The sequence below is a fragment of the Callithrix jacchus genome, chromosome 22, assembly GCF_049354715.1.
Source record: "Callithrix jacchus isolate 240 chromosome 22, calJac240_pri, whole genome shotgun sequence".
Lineage (NCBI taxonomy): Eukaryota > Metazoa > Chordata > Mammalia > Primates > Cebidae > Callithrix > Callithrix jacchus.
The window spans coordinates 20,376,444-20,392,814 of record NC_133523.1 but is presented as its reverse complement, the minus strand read 5'-3'; the positions used below and the strand labels follow the sequence as shown (position 1 = coordinate 20,392,814).

The following is a 16,371-nucleotide window of genomic DNA, read 5'->3' as shown; positions in this document are numbered from 1 at the left end:
TCTGCCAGCGTGAAGGACGGGCTCTTCCTAATGATATCTCTCTTCAGTTTCGGGGATGGAAAAGATAGCGGCCAAAGAAAGAGCAGAGGGCAGCAGGAGTAAAATAACCACACGTAGACAACTGTGGCCACCTTCAGCCCACCTTCCTTCCAGAGATCAGACAGTGAACAAAGGACGATAGGGCCAAAGGAGATGAAAACTCTAAGTCTTCACATCTGTACACACTCTTGACCAGCAATGTTTATATATGGAGAAAACAGATTAAATACCAACATATTTTGCTATTTGGCCTTGAACCTAATCATCAGGCCTCCCAGATTCAAGCGATTCTTGTGCCTCAGCCTCCAGAGTAGCTGGGATTACAGGCATGTAGCACCATGCTCAGCCAATATTTTTTTTTTTGTATTTTTAATAGAAATGGGGTTTTACCATGTATGCCAGGCTGGTCTTGAACTCCTGGCCTCAGGTGACCCACCCACCTCAGTCTCTCAAACTACTGTAAGTAATTACAGTCATAAGCCACTGTGCCTGGCTGTGATATACTTTTACATTTATGGTTTAGACGTGTTTTTCTTTGCCCAGCCCCCCAAAATGTGGGATGATGACATACTCCCGGACATAGCACCTAGGTAATTCTGACACTTGTATTTTGTATAGGCCCCACATATTTTGAGTACTGTGACATATCACTAGACCAAACACTTAGAAGATGGGAGGTACCTGTCTATGCCCTGTAAACAGGGCATGAGCCCTACCATTCTCAGGAGCCTCATGACATCTGTCTGCATTCATCACCTAGGAGATGCGACCCTCCTCTGCTGCCTGCATCCTGCCCACAGGAAAGACTGTGATGTAACATTTGGCTCAGCAACAGGGTGATGTGTTTTCTTTTCCTGGATCTTGCTCACAGGGAGCATTGTGGCCTATCACTGGGCACAGCACTCAGTTTCTGGGTGGTTCCCTGGCCAAGAACCCAGGTGAGGGGACTCTTCTTTCTGGTTTCTGCTATTAGAAAAGATTGTGACATATCTCTGGTCTAGCACCAAAATCATGTAACTCTCTTGCTCACTCTCTATGCACAGTTGGGACTGTAAAGTGTATTTTTGTTCAGCTCATAGGTGAGATAATAACTCTCATACTTCAAATCAACAAAATGTGCAGGCAGGACAGTCACATTACCTGGGTACTCAGCCAGTGATATGTTACAATTTTCTTCTAAAAGCAGGGCATGGTCGGCATAGTCATATCACCTAGTTTCTGGAACCAGCAATATCTCACAGTGCTTTCTGGGGGGCTATGCCCAGGCTGGAGAGACACATGACCTGGTTGTTGGACCCAGAGTTATGTCACAATCTTCCCTGAAGGCAGGGTGCAGGCAGAGGAGAGAAACATCCCCCAGGTGATAGATGCAGGGAAATATCAAAAAGCCCTCTGTAGTCATGTCCAAGGCAAAAGTCTCTCATCTCCTAGGTTTTGGACCCAGCAATATGTCACAATAACAAAATTATGCAAGGCCCACGTAAAAGAAGAGAATCACATCATTATGTGCTTGGTCCCGTGATGAGTCAGTATCCTTCTTTTTGTCAGGACCCAGAAGGAAGGGGTGAATGACATCACCTAGGTAACTAACGTGACATGTGATAATGCCCCTGTGGGCAGGGCCCATACAGGAGTCTCACATGACCTAGACATTGCACCCAGCCATATCACAGTAGCAATGTATGTACAGCCCAGGGAGGAGAGGGACATCACATAACGTGGGCCTGGTGACACATCACAATCTTTTATTGGACAGAACCCAAGCAGCAGAGAAGAGTCATATCACTTAGTTGCTGGGTCTGACAACATATAACAATACACCCTGAGGAGGAGATCAGGCAACAGAGTCACATTACTTAGGTGATGGGCTCAGATATGTTATAATGTCCCCAGGTGAGCAGGGCTAAGGAGCAAGAGAAAAGTCATATAAACTAGAGCCAGGGGCAAGCTATATGTCGAAATTACTCCAGTGGGGAGCACTGAGGCATGAGAGGAAAGTCACATCGTACAGGAGCTGGGCCAAGCAATATGTAGCAGTCTCCACTTTGAACAAGTCTGAAAATAAGAAGGGCCACATCAACTAGGTAATGAACTCAGAAACATGTCAAAATGATTCCTGTCAGGAAGATCAGGTAGGAAAATTACATTATGAGTGCTGGGCTTAGTGATAAGTCATTATCCCTTCTGTGGGCATGGTACAGGCAGAAGGAAAAAGTCACATTGCCTAGATGCTGGGCCCAAAGTTATGTTACAATATCTTCCATGGAGAAAGCCTAGGCAAGACAGACGAGACACATCAAATCGTTGATGGGCCCAGAGGTATATCACAATGCCCTTGTGAACAGGATCCAGGCAGAAGACACACCAACCTGCTGTTGGGACCAGCAATACGTCTCAGTGCTTTTTGAGCGCAGGGCCAAGGCAAAAGAGCAACATCACCTTGGTGTTGAGCCCAATGATATGTTACAATTCTCCCCATGGGCAAAACCTAGTAAGAAGAGAAGAGTCACATCAGCTAGATGCGGGGCTAGCCATCTCTTTCAATACCCCCCAGGAAAAGAGAGTTAGGTCACCTGTGTGATGGGCACAGAGATGTGTTACAATACTTTCTGTAGATAGGACCTATGCAAGAGAGTTACGTTAGACCCAGCAATATGTCACAGTGGTCCGTGTGGGCAAGGCACAGGCAGGAGAGTCACACAACCTGGTTATGGTTCCCCTGTGTTAGGTGCAGTAATATGTCACGGTGCGCCCTGTGAGGAGCGCCAAGGCAGGAATAAATTTACATCACCTAGATCCTGGGTTCAGTGATGTGTCACAATCTAATCTGTGGACTGAGCCCAGGCAGGAGAGCCAAAAAACTCAGGTGCCAGATAAGGCGTATGTCACAATCGCAGCTACAGGAAGGTCCATGAATGAGATGAACCATCCTGCACATGTTGAGGTTCCAGGTATGAGAATTAACACCTCCTTTATGTGGGAACTATGTTCTGGAGTTGCAGTCTCAGCCATGGACTTGATCTGTGCATGAGACCTTCAACTCGTCCTCTAGACTGTGTCTTCTTAGTGGACTCACAGATTCTCGAGTCTCAGATGTGCTGAATCTTATTCTGAAATTCACATCTTACCTGTAGACTTGATTCAAGAATGAAAGTCAATTTTTCAACTTTTGAAACTTATTATTATTATTATTATTATTTTGAAATGGAGTTTCACTCTTGTTGTTCAGGCTGGAGTACAATGGGATGATTTCAGCTTACCACAACCTCAGCCTCCTGGGTTCAAGCAATTCTCGAGCCTCAGCCTCCTGAGTAGTTGGGATTACAGGTGTGTGCCCCTATGCCCAGCTAATTTCATATTTTTAGTAGAGATGGGGTTTCTCCATGTTGGTCAGGCTGGTCTCAAACTCCCGACCTCGGCCTCCCAAAGTGTTGCAGTTAAAGGCGTGAGCCAGCGTGCTGGCCTTTTTTTATTGGTTTTGAGATTCAGAATCTCAACAGTGGGCTGTGGAAGGATGATAATCATTACTGCCAGCTGGGTCTGCATATGAGTGTCACAATCTCACCTGTGTGTTGAGATGTGTTAGGATATTTTCTGTCCCACTTGAGGGCTTTATACTCTATGTATACCTGAGACCTTTATGCTGGTATGGACCTATGGTCATACCTGTGGTCCTGGGCTCAGGTATGAGACTCAACATGTCTCCAGTTGGCTGAATCTGGATAAGAGATTTCTTACCTGCTATGAGCTGGTTTAAAACTATTTTACCATTTCAAGTCTGGCTGGATATTCACATATGACAGTCACAATTTCAACTGTGGACTGTATCCACTTATGAGATTAAGAACCTCCGAAGTGAGCTCTGTGTCGGTGGGTTCCAATCCTAAGGGTTGCTGTGTTGTGCACATGAGAAACACACCTCACTTGTGTGCTAGGCTCTATGATGACACTGTCTGTACCATCCAAGAGCTTTACACAGTACGCAAGTGAATGCCAATTCTGTATGGTCTTTATAAAGAGAAGACCCAGAAAGTTATGTGGGTGCCAAACTTTGCAAAGAGACACAGAATCTCCGCTATTGGTTAAATGTATGATAGTCTTTTTTTTTTTTTGTCTTTTTGAGATGGAGTCTGGCTCTGTCTGCTCAGAGAGGCCTGCAGCGGCGCTATCTCGGCTCAGCTCAGGGAGGAGTCCGTCCCTGAAAAGGCTGCAGCTTAGGTTGTCATTCAGTCTTCATTGAGCCCAGCATCTGATTACCTCTCCTGTCATTCAGGTCCTGAAGGGGCAGGGCCTTCAACGTTATCCAATCAAGGACGGTGAACTGGAAACCGTCCAATCAGACACGCAGCTGGAGCGGGACAGGGCAGCTTCCGGGTTTGCAGGGGCCTTTGTCTCTAGAAGCCGCGGGAGCTGTGTCTCGTGTTTCCTGCCCTGTGTCCTCTCCTTGTAGAAGCCAAGCCTCTGTGGCATTGTGACCTGCAGGTATTGGGAGATCCACAGCTATGACGCCAGGACCCCCTGGAAGCCTGGAAATGGTGAGAGTGCCGGGTCCGATCCCGAGAGGGAGGGGAAGGGGCTGTGGCGGGACTCAGGCCTCCCCAAAGTGGCTCCACCATGTGCGTCCGGAGTTCTCTAGTAGCTTGGCCTCAGGGCCCTTCAGCAATAAGATGGCGGCTGCGCTGAGGCCGGGCGCCGGGCTTCCTGTCCCTTACCTGCGCAGTGACTGTGCCCTTGCCTGGAGCCCTCTCTGGGCAGCTTTGCTCCCGCAGCTCCCTGTCCCTCCTAGATTGTGCAGGGACCACGGAAGGGTCGACACAGGAGAATCCTGACTCGTGTTGCGGGTTCATGAATGGGAAGAGCTTTGGTCTGTTGGGTTCTGAGTCTTTCTTTTTTCCTATTAAACATGTAGAGAAGTCACCGCAAAAATATTCAATAATTTAATCAAATAGTAATTAAAAAATTGTAGCGTACCCAGCTATGCTTTGTCTTCCTGTGAGGTAGCTTGTCGTCCTGTGAGGTTGACCGAAAGGATGGAGAGTCAGGATTAGTAAGTTTATTTCAACCTGCCAGGCTGGCTGCCTCACCACAGGCAGTGATGGCAGCAGCCTGGCTTACAGACTGTGGAGGTTATATAGAAAGTTTGCAGGTGGCTGAGTGGTATTCTAAGAAAAACTGCCTCTTGGTTCTTAAGCGCTAGCATCCTGCTTAATTGGGTCACCATCCTGGGTTCCAGAGCCGGGTGCGACCACATCCTGGAACCCAGGTGCCCCTGTTTGTGTAAGGTCTGAATGAAGCAATTGAGGTTTAAATGAGGCAACTGAGGCCAGTGATTAAAATAAAGAAATTTAATCGGCTCCTGGGCGAGGTTCTGCGGTCCGGCCGATAGCCTTGCTAAGAGCCGGATGAACAACACCCACCCCTCTCTATGCCTGATAACAGTTTCAGGCAGAACACATTACTCAGCATCTGGCTCCTCCATGCGGGCTCCCCTCGCCCACTTCTGCATTCTGCCCCCAGGTATTCAGCACTAGACTATGCACTCTCAGCACCAAGCTATGCATTTGAACCTCAGCACTAAACTGTGCACTCTCAGCACTAAACTATACAGCTGAACCCGCGAAAATTGAAGAAATCACGCCAAGCCTTACCCAATGGCAGCCCACCCCATGCATCCTAGGCCAGCCCGCCTCTAACCCCCTGCCCTGAGAAGTCAAGCGCGACTTCCCTGGCCCCCTTTCCTTAGGACCACAGAACCTCGCGGGAGGTAAATAAACTGGCATCTGATTGTTCTTATACTGGCCTTAGTTTCCTTATTTTAAACTCGGCAGTAACCATTACAACGAGGGGCCGGAGAAGTCCCGCAGACTTTCCGGGGCGTGGGGTTTTTATGGCATGGTGAAACGGGCAACAGCAGGGCGCTTTGATTGGCTCCGGGGAAGCGGGATTGGGACGGGGCGGGCCGCCCTTGGCTGGCGGGTTGTCGGGCGGGTTTTTTGGGTGCAAGAGCTGGCTAGGATTGCATTAGCCGGGGCGTGGTTGGCTTGCAGTGTTCCTGTACGGGGCAGACAGCGGCAGGAGGGGAGGGGTGTGGAATATCAGGGAGCCTTCCGGGCGAGGATACCGGCCTGACAGTTTGCAGGGCGTGAGGCTGTTTTTGCTGTGAGCTCGGCTTAGCAGGGGAGAACGGGGAGGGTGTCTATGGAATTGCCTTGCTGTGACCCTAACACGTCCATAGAAGGGGATTGAAGAAAAGATGTAATAAAGAAAACCAAATTCAATTAATTGGTTTGGTACAGTTACATAGTTTCTTAATTTGTACAATCGAGGTGGACATTTCCTGGTTATGTATGCAGAGGTTAATTGGCAGTTTATAGTTGGCTAAGCCTCAATTTTGTTTCCCCCAATTCAGTAATTTATAAAAACATGCGTTTGAGTCAGATTTCTTTAAAGTAGGCCGGGCGTGGTGGCTCACGCCTATAATCCAGGCACTTTGGGAGGCCGAGGCGGGTGGATCACGAGGTCAAGATATCTAGACCAGCCTGGTCAACATGGTGAAACCCCGTCTCTACTAAAAATACAAAAATTAGGTGGGCATGCTGGCGTGCGCCTGTAGTCCCAGCTAGTCGGGAGGCTGAGGCAGGAGAATTGCTTGAACCCAGGAGGCGGAGGATGCGGTGAGCTGAGATCGCACCATTGCACTCCAGCCTAGGTAACAAGAGCGAAACTCCGTCTCAAAGAAAAAAAAAAAAAATGATTCTCCTGCCTCAGCCTCCCAAGTAGCTGGGATTACAGGCATGTGCCACCATGTCTGGCTAATTTTGTACTTTTAGTAGAGATGGGATTTCTCTCTGTTTGTCAGGCTGGTCTCAAACTTCTGACCTCAGGTGATCTGCCTGCTTCAGGCTCCCAAAGTGCTGGAATTACAGGTGTGAGCCACTGCACAGGCCTAAGTAATCATTTTATGACAAAGCATTGGATGGCACTTTAAAAAGGTTTGTTTGCTATTTGTAAATACTTTCCACGAGAAGAAATCAAATATTTCCTGACGCTGTAGTGTAAAAAAAATAATTGTTCCTGTTTTGGCTTTATCTTCTACAGGCACAGAGATTTTTTTTTTTTTTTTTTTTGAGACTGAATCTCACTCTGTCACCCTGGCTGGAGTGCGGTGGCACGATCTGATCTTGGCTCACTGCAACCTCTGCCTCTCAGGTTTAAGCGGTTCTCCTACAGGTACATGCCACCATGCCCGGCTAATTTCGTTTTTTGTACTTTTAGTGGAGACAGGATTTTACCATGTTAGCCAGGATGGTCTCGATCTCCTGACCTCCTGATCTGCCTGCCTCAGCCTCCCAAAGTGCTGAGATTACAGGCATGAGCCACTGCACCTGGCAGGCACAGAGATCTTATCAGAATGTTTTTGGGTTAAGGTTTCTCTTTGGAAACTATGAGGTGAGATGTCTTCAACCACCCTTTGGTTTTGTTCTTGGTCCTGGGCTTCAGTACTGCCTGGGGATAAATCAAGATACCCACCATGGCTGTATCTGCTGGAGTGTCTGGTGGATATCAGCTCCTGGTCATTTTTAATTTTTTTTTTTTTTTTTTGAGATGGAATTTCGCTCTTGTTACCCAGGCTGGAGTGCAATGGCGCGATCTCGGCTCACCACAACCTCTGCCTCCTGGGTTCAGGCAATTCTCCTGCCTCAGCCTCCCGAGTAGCTGGGATTACAGGCACGCGCCACCATGCCCAGCTAATTTTTTTGTATTTTCAGTAGAGACATGGTTTCACCGTGTTAACCAGAATGGTCTTGATCTCTTGACCTCGTGATCTACCTGCCTGGGCCTCCCAAAGTGCTGGGATTATAGGCGAGAGCCACTGTGCCTGGCCTAATTTATTTTACAAACAGCAAAACCTAAAAACCTCTTAAGACAGTGGCTGCCCCAGGGCTGAGAGGAGTCTCCTTTTGTCATTCTTATTTTTTCTGGACGATGGGATTATGAGTGTTTTTTTAAATTTATTTTTATTATTTATTTATTTATTTTTTATTTACAAAGAACTCAAACAGATTTATAAGAAAAAACAAACAAGCCCATTCAAAAATGGGCAAAAGATATGAACAGACACTTTACAAAAGAAGACATATATGAGGCCAACAAACATGAAAAAATGCTCATCATCACTGGTTATTAGAGAGATGCAAATCAAAACCGCATTGAGATACCATCTCACGCCAGTTAGAATGGCGGTCATTGTTTCTTAAAGACATTAAGATTGTCTTCATCCAACCCAGTCTCCATTTCTTAGAGACACACTACTGTTAAGCCAATCAGAAGCTAGTAAAAAACACAGAAATTTCTGCCCCTTGGATTCTCTAACTGTGCAGAGAAATAGTGAAATTAAAAATAGTGAAAATTTTGTGAAAGATTCAAGTTTTTGCTGGGAGCGGTGGCTCACGCCTGTAATCCTAGCACTTTGGGAAGCTGAGATGGGTGGATCACCTGAGGTGAGGAGTTTGAGACCAGCCTGGCCAACATGGTGACACCCCATCTCTAATAATTTTAAATTAAAAAAAAAAAAGATAAAAGTTTTTGTTGTTGTTGCTGTTTTTTTTTTTTTTTTTTTTTTTTTGAGACGGAGTTTTGCTCTTGTTACCCAGGCTGGAGTGCAATGGTGCGATCTCGGCTCACTGCAACCTCCGCCTCCTGGGTTCAGGCAATTCTCCTGCCTCAGCCTCCTGAGTAGCTGGGATTACAGGCGCCCACCACCACTTTTGGCTAATTTTTGTATTTTTAGTAGAGATAGGGTTTTGCCATGTTGGTCAGGCTGGTCTTGAACACCTGACCTCTGGTTATCCACCCACCTTGGACTCCCAAAGTGCTAGGATTACAGGCATGAGCCACGACACCTAGCCAAAAAATAGTATTTCAAAAGACAAAAATTTTAAGAAAGAAAACTGACCCCAGTTAGATGGTACAAGAACTTACAAAGTGACATGATCCTGGGCCACTCACTGGGGCATAGTGCAGTGTCTCCTGAGAGGGTGGTCATTGAGCACCTAGAACAGGATGGGGTGGGAGAATCTCTCAAGTGATTGGATGGCCATACTTGACACATGAGTCAGACACATCTGTTTTTTAATCAGCATTGCTACTCCCTGGGTTTGTGACATTGAAAACAATTGTTTTCACTTATCTTGACCTCAGTTTTTTAAACTATAAGTTGCATTTTATTAGTAGGGCTTTAAAGGTAAGAAAATATTTACAAAGGTACCTGGGAGCGCTGTCTAATGCTGTAATCTCAGCACTTTGGGAGACCGAGGTGGGTGGATCAGCTGAACTCAGGATTTTGAGACCAATCCAGGCTGAAAGTCCATGAAAGCCCGCCACCATCCTGGCTAATTTTTGTATTTGTAGTAGAGCTGGGTTTTCACCATGTTGTCCAGGCTAGACTGGAACTCCAGATGTAATCTGCCTGCCTCAGCCTCTGAAAGTTCTGGGGTTACAGGCATGTGCCCCCATACCTAGCCCTCATTTACTTTTACAGTTTCTTTTCTGTAGTGAATTAAGGAATTTTTTCAAGTGTGTATTTTTACATCTGTGTCATTACAAATGAAATTCCAAGGGTTAGTTTTTAGAATGCTACCAAGGAAAAGAATAAAAAAAAATCTTCCTATTTTGGCAGTAGAAAATGAATACAGTTCCATAAGAAAATAAGGTAGATAATTGGTGAGTTACATGGATTCATAAAAGCATCAGTTTCTTTTTTTGCAGGGAAAGTTTGTAATAGTGAATATCTCTATTCCTTATCCTGTTATTTTGATTTTTTGATCCTGTTATTTATTTTAGTTTCATGCTAAATTTTATGAGAGTAAACTTGTTACCTCCTAGAAGTGTTCACATATTACTAATTGTTTACTACATGATTTTTTGTGAAACTTATACAATAATACATTGATTGTCTAAAAGGAATAGATACTTTTTTTTCTCTTTCTTTTTTAATTTTTTTTTTTTTTTTAATAGAGTTGGGGTTTCACCATGTTGGCCATGCTGGTCTTGAACTCCTGACCTCTGGTGATCCACCTGCTTCAGCCTCCCAAAGTGCTGGGATTACAGGCATTAGCCACCGTGCCCAGCCAGGAATAGATACTTTTGCTTTACTTATTGAGGTATAAAATGTAAGGACCTGAAATGTTTTTTTCCCCTTGGCCCAAGCGAGTTGGCTCACTCCTGTAATCCCAGCACTTTGGGAGGCCGAGCTGCGCAAATCAAAGGTCAGGGAATTCAAGACCAGCCTGGCCAACGTAGGAAAACCCTGTCGCTACTAAAAATACAAAAACTAGCCAGTCATGGTGGCACATTCCTGTAGTCCCAGCTACTGGGGAGGCTGAGGCAGAAGAATCACTTGAACCCAAGAGGTGAAGATTGCAGTGAGCTGAGATCATGCCACTGCACTCCAGCTTGGGCAATAGAGTGAGACTTCATCTCAACAAAAAATATATTTTTTTCTTATATGAGTAATATGTTTGATAATTTTGCTAGACTTTTTTAAACAGTTTCAAAAACTAAGTGAGTAACTCTGTCATAGAAATTAAAGCTTGAGCCCAGTGACTCCAAGCTGAGGTTAATATTGAGCCAGCCAAAATGGTTATTAAAGGCCTAATTCTGTTTTTTTATTTTTGGGTTGGAGTTTGGCTCTGTCACCCAGGCTGGAGTACAGTGGTTCCATCTTGGCTCACTGCAACCTCCGCCTCCTGGGTTCAGGCAATTCTCCTGCCTCAGCCTCGTGAGTAGCTGGGATTACAGGCACGCGCCACCATGCCCAGCTAATTTTTTGTATTTTTAGTAGAGATGGGGTTTCACCATGTTGACCAGGATGCTCTCAATCTCTTGACCTCGTGATCCACCTGCCTTGGCCTCCCAAAGTGCTTGGATTACAGGCTTGAGCCACCGCACCCAGCAAAGAAGTATTTATTTTGAAAATTGAAGACAAATTCAGCTGATTTTTTTTTTTTTTTTTTTTTTGAGATGGAGTCTCACTCTTTCGCCCAGGGTGGAGTGCAATGATGTGATCTCGGCTCAGTGCAATGGCATCTGCTTCCTGGGTTCAAGCGATTCTCCCAACTCAGCCTCTCAGGTAGCTGGGATTACAGGCATCTGCCATGATGTCCAGCTAATTTTTTAATATTTTTGTAGAGATAAGGTTTCACCATGTTAGGCAGGCTGGTCTTGAACTACTGACCTCAGGTGATCTGCCCACCTCTGCCTCCCAAAGTTCTGGGATTATAGGCATGAGCCACATCACCTGGCCAAATTCAGCTCATTTTTATATGAGAAAAAGAAGAAAATGTGCAGAGTCTGTATCTGGTTGTATGATCAGTAAAAAAAAGATTGATTGATTTATTTTGTCCTGTACATTTATTCCATTGGCTTTTTCTGGGTTGTATCTTTTATAATTAACTGGTCAACATAACTGTGGTACTTTGCTCGTTCTGTTAGTGGCTCTATCAAATCATTGAACTTGGGGGAGGTTATAGGAGTCCCCGATGTTTAAACCGTAGCTCAGAAACATAGATGAGTCCATTAGGTTTTTTAATGACATCTGCAGTAAGGACAGTATTGTGGGACTGAGCCCTGAATCAGGGTCTATGCTCACTCTGGATGGTGTCAGAATGCAGATTTTAGACAATACGTTGATGTCGGAGAACCTTGGTGTTCAGCAGACTCTACAGATTTGGTGTCAGAAGAAAGCTATCACAAAGGCCCGACCTGGACTGGAACTCTGGCAGGCCCTGCTCTCCTGTCTGTCACACTGCCCATTGTTTATGATTCTAGGTCTCTTCCCAGGGTGAGAGAGGACTGAAAACTTAAGGGACAGAAGCTGTGATAGCAGATTCCCTTTTTCCACAGCTGCCAGCACAGGATTTCTACCCACTCACAAACACCCACTAGACATTGAGGTGTCTACACAACACCCAGGGCTAGACATCACACTCAGGAATTTTACCACAGCATTTTTGATCCTAGTGTTTCTTGCCAAAACCCTACGAAAGTGTCTACAAGTCTCTTGGCACATCCCCACCTCCAGGTACTGAATCTGCAGCAGCAACCTGTTTTCACCAACCAGAAGCAACCTAGGGTTCTGGACCACCTGTTCATAATCTCGGCCTGTATGAAACCAGAAATAAATGAGTCACACCTGGGTTACTGTCTGTACCACACACCAGTCCTGTCGCCTACATTGCACACTCCCAAACGCATGAGTTTTTTTTTCCTTATTTTTTGTTCATGGGTACACATGCAGCTTTGTTTTACAGGTAAAATTGTGTCATGGGCATTTGGTATGCAGATTATATTGTCACTGAGATAGTAAACATTGCACCAAACAGGTATTTTTTTGTGATCTTTTTGTCCTCCCACCCTCCACCATCAACTAGCCCTCAGTGTCTGTTCTCTTTGTGTCTGTGTGTTCTTATTATTTAGCTCTTATAAATGGTAACATTTATTTATTTTTGAGAGGAGTTTCGCTCTTGTTACCCAGGCTGGAGTGCAATGGCGCGATCTTGGCTCACCGCAACCTCCGCCTCCTGGGTTCAGGCAATACTCCTGCCTCAGTCTCCTGAGTAGCTGGGATTACAGACACGTGCCACCATGCCCAGCTAATTTTTTGTATTTGTAGTAGAGACAGGGTTTTACCATGTTGATCAGGATGGTCTCGATCTCTTGACCTCGTGACCCACCTGCCTCGGCCTTCCAAAGTGCTGGGATTACAGGCTTGAGCCACCGCACCTGACAACATTTAGTATTTTGTCTTTACATTAGTTTTCTAAAAATAATGATCTCTAGTTCCATCCATCTTGCTACAACGGACGTGATTTTGTTTTCTTTTTTTTTTTTTATGACCACATAGTATTCTATGATGCTTATATACCATATTTTGTTTTTATTAAATCTTTTATTTTAGTTTATTTATATTTGAAGAAAGGGTCTTTCACACAGGCTGAAGTAGAGTGGTGTGATCTAGGCTCAATGCAGCCTCAATCTCCTGAGCTCAAGCAGTCCTCCTACCTTAGTTCCCCTAGTAGCTGGGACTATATTCACATGCCATCACACCCATGAGTTTTTTTCTGTTTCTATATATATATATATTTTTTGAGACATGCCCAGCTAATTTTTGTATTTTTAGTAGAGATGGGGTTTCACCATGTTGACCAGGCTGGTCTCGAACTCCTGACCTCATTATCTACCCACCTCGGCCTCCCAAAGTGCTGGAATTACAGGCATCAGCCACCACGCTTGGCCTGTTTGCCTACTTTTTAATGAGGTTTCTTTTTTTAAATTTCTTAAGTTTTTTATGAATTTAGGATATTAGACCTTTGTCAGAAGCATAGTTTAAAAAGTTTTGTTTTATTCTGTACAGAATGTGAGTATATATATATATATGTAAACCTACAGAATATATATATATTTTTTATGAGATGGAGTCTCACCCTGTTGCCCAGGCTGGAGTGCAGTGGTGTGATCTTGGCTCACTGCAACCTCCACCTCCTGGGTTCAAGCAGTTCTGCCTCAGCCTTCTGAGTAGTGGGATTATAGGTACACACCACCATGCCCAGCTAATTGTCTTTTTTTGTATCTTGAGTAGAGATGGGCTTTCACCATGTTGGCCAGGCTGGTCTCAAGTGCCTAATCTTGTGATTCCCCTCAACTCAGCCTCCCAAAGTGCTGGGAGGTGTGAGCCACCAGCGATTTTTTAATTTTATTGTTTATTTTTGCTATGAAAAAGCTCTTTAGTTTAATTAGGTTCTGTTTGTCAGTTTTTGCTTTTGTTGCAATTGCTTTTCATATCTTCATTATGAAGTCTCTGCCAATTTCTATCTAAAATAGTATTTTCTAAGTCATCTTCCAGAGTTGTTGTTGTTGTTTTTTAAATTTAAGGTTTACATTTAAGTCTTTAACCAGTCTTTCTTATTTGAGATAGAGTTTTGCTTTTGTCACCCCAGCTGGAGTTCAGTGGCACGATCACAGCTGACTGCACCCTCTGCCTTCTGGCTTCAAGCGATTCTCCTACCTCCACCTCCAGAGTAGCTGGGATTACAGGTGCCTGCCACCACACCCAGCTATTTCTTGTATTTTTAGTAGAGATATGGTTTCACCATGTTGGCCAGGCTGGTCTCGAACTCCTGACTTAAGGCGATTTGCCTGCCTCAGCCTCCCAAAGTGCTGGGATTATCGGTGTGAGCCATGGTCCCTGGCCTAATAAATCTTGAGTTGATTTTTGTATATGGTGTAAGAAAGGGGTTCAGTTTCAATCTTTTAAATAGTCCAAGCTAGTTATTCCAGCAAAGTTTATTAAATAGGGAATTTTTTTCTCAAATTCCTCTCGTCATCTTTGTCAAAAATCAGATGGTTGTAGGTGTGCAGAGTACTTTTGGGACCCTTTAATTTGTTGTTTTGATCTCCGAGCATGTTTTTGTACCAGTACCATGCTGCTTTTGTTACTGTAGCCCTGTAGTATATTTGAAGTTTGGTAATGTAAGGCCTCCAGCTCTGTTCCTTTTACTTAGCATTGCCTTGGCTATTTGGGCTCTTTTTTTTTTGTTCCATATGAATTTTTTTTTCTTTCTTTTTTTTTTTTTTTTGAGACGGAGTTTCGCTCTCGTTACCCAGGCTGGAGTGCAATGGCGCAATCTCGGCTCACCGCTACCTCAGCCTCCTGGGTTCAGGTAATTCTCCTGCCTCAGCCTCCTGAGTAGCTGGGATTACAGGCGCGTGCTACCATGCCCAGCTAATTTTTTTGTATTTTTAGTAGAGACGGGGTTTCATCATGTTGACCAGGATGGTCTCGATCTCTTTACCTCGTGATCCACCCACCTCGGCCTCCCAAAGTGCTGGGATTACAGGCTTCAGCCACTGTGCCCGGCCTGCCTGCCTGCCTTCCTTCCTTCCTTCCTTCCTTCCTTCCTTCCTCCCTCCCTCCCTCCCTCCCTCTTTTCTTTTCTTTCTCTCTCTCTCTCTTCTTTCTTCTTTCTTTCTTTCTTGCTTTCTGTCTTTCTTTCTTTCTCTTTCCTCTCTTTCTTTCTTTCCCATCTGTGAAGCAGGAATGTTCCATATGAATTTTAAACTAGATTCTTTTAGTTCTTTTAAGAATATTTTTTGGATGGGCACAGTGGCTTAGGCCTGTCAGCAGTTTGGGAGGCAGGTGGATCACCTGAGGTTAGGAGTTTGAGACCAGCCTGGACAACATAGTGAAACCCCGTTTCTTCTAGAAATACAAAAATTAGCTGGATATGGTGGTTGGTGCCAGTAATTCCAGCTACTTGGGAGGGTGAGGCAGGAGAATCACTTGAACCCAGGAAATGGAGGTTGTAGTGAGCCGAGATCACACCATTGCACTCCAGCCTGGGCAGCAGAGTGAGACTCCATTTCAAAAAAAAAAAATAAATAAGGCGGGGGGGTAAAAAAAAAAGAAGATAATATTTTTGGTAGTTTGATAGAAATGGTATTCGATCTGTAGATTTTTTTGGGCAGTATGCCCATTTTAATATTGATCTTTTCTATCCATGAGCATAAAATGATTTTCCATTTGTTTGTCATCTCTGACTTATGTAAGCGATGTTTCTTTGTTTTGTTTTGTTTTAAATATTGTTATACCGATATTTCACCTCTCTGGTTAGCTGTATTCCTAGGTATTACATTTTTTTGTGGTAGGTGTAAATGAGATTTTGTTTTTGATTTGGCTTTTGGTTCTGGCATTATTGATGTACATGGGTGCTACTGATTTTTGTACATTTATTTATTTATTTATTTATTTATTTATTTAGAGCCGGAGTTTCGCTCTTGTTACCCAGGCTGGAGTGCAATGGTGCGATCTTGGCTCACCTCAACTTCCGCCTCCTGGGTTCAGGCAGTTCTCCTGCCTCAGCCTCCTGAGTAGCTGGGATTACAGGCACGTGCCACCACGCCCAGCTGATTTTTTGTATTTTTAGTAGAGACGGGGTTTCACCATGTTGACCAGGATGGTCTCGATCTCTTGACCTCGTGATCCACCCGCCTTGGCCTCCCAAAGTGCTGGGATTACAGGCTTGAGCCACCGAGTCTGGCTGGATGCCTTTTTTTCCCCCCTCATCTGATTGCTCTGGGCAGCACTTCCAATCCTATCTTGAATCTTTGTCTTATGCCATTTTTTGACGAGAAATGCTTCCAGCTTGTTTCCATTCAGTATGTTGACTGTGGGTTTGTCATAGATAATTCATTATTTTGAAGTATGTACTTTTTCAGTGCCTAATTGGTTGAGGCCTTTTTTTTTTTTTTTTTTTGAGACGGAGTTTCGCTCTT

General features: G+C 44.6%; 1 protein-coding gene across 1 annotated transcript in view; it reads left to right on the top strand.

Moving 5' to 3' along the window:
- Positions 1-4,423: 4,423 nt before the first annotated feature.
- LOC100414161 (uncharacterized) overlaps positions 4,424-16,371 on the top strand; it is a 35,372-nt gene continuing 23,424 nt past the window's right edge. The window contains 1 exon segment of the mRNA XM_054249740.2: positions 4,424-4,574. Coding sequence (XP_054105715.1) covers positions 4,542-4,574 — 33 coding nt within the window. The 5' untranslated portion in view covers positions 4,424-4,541.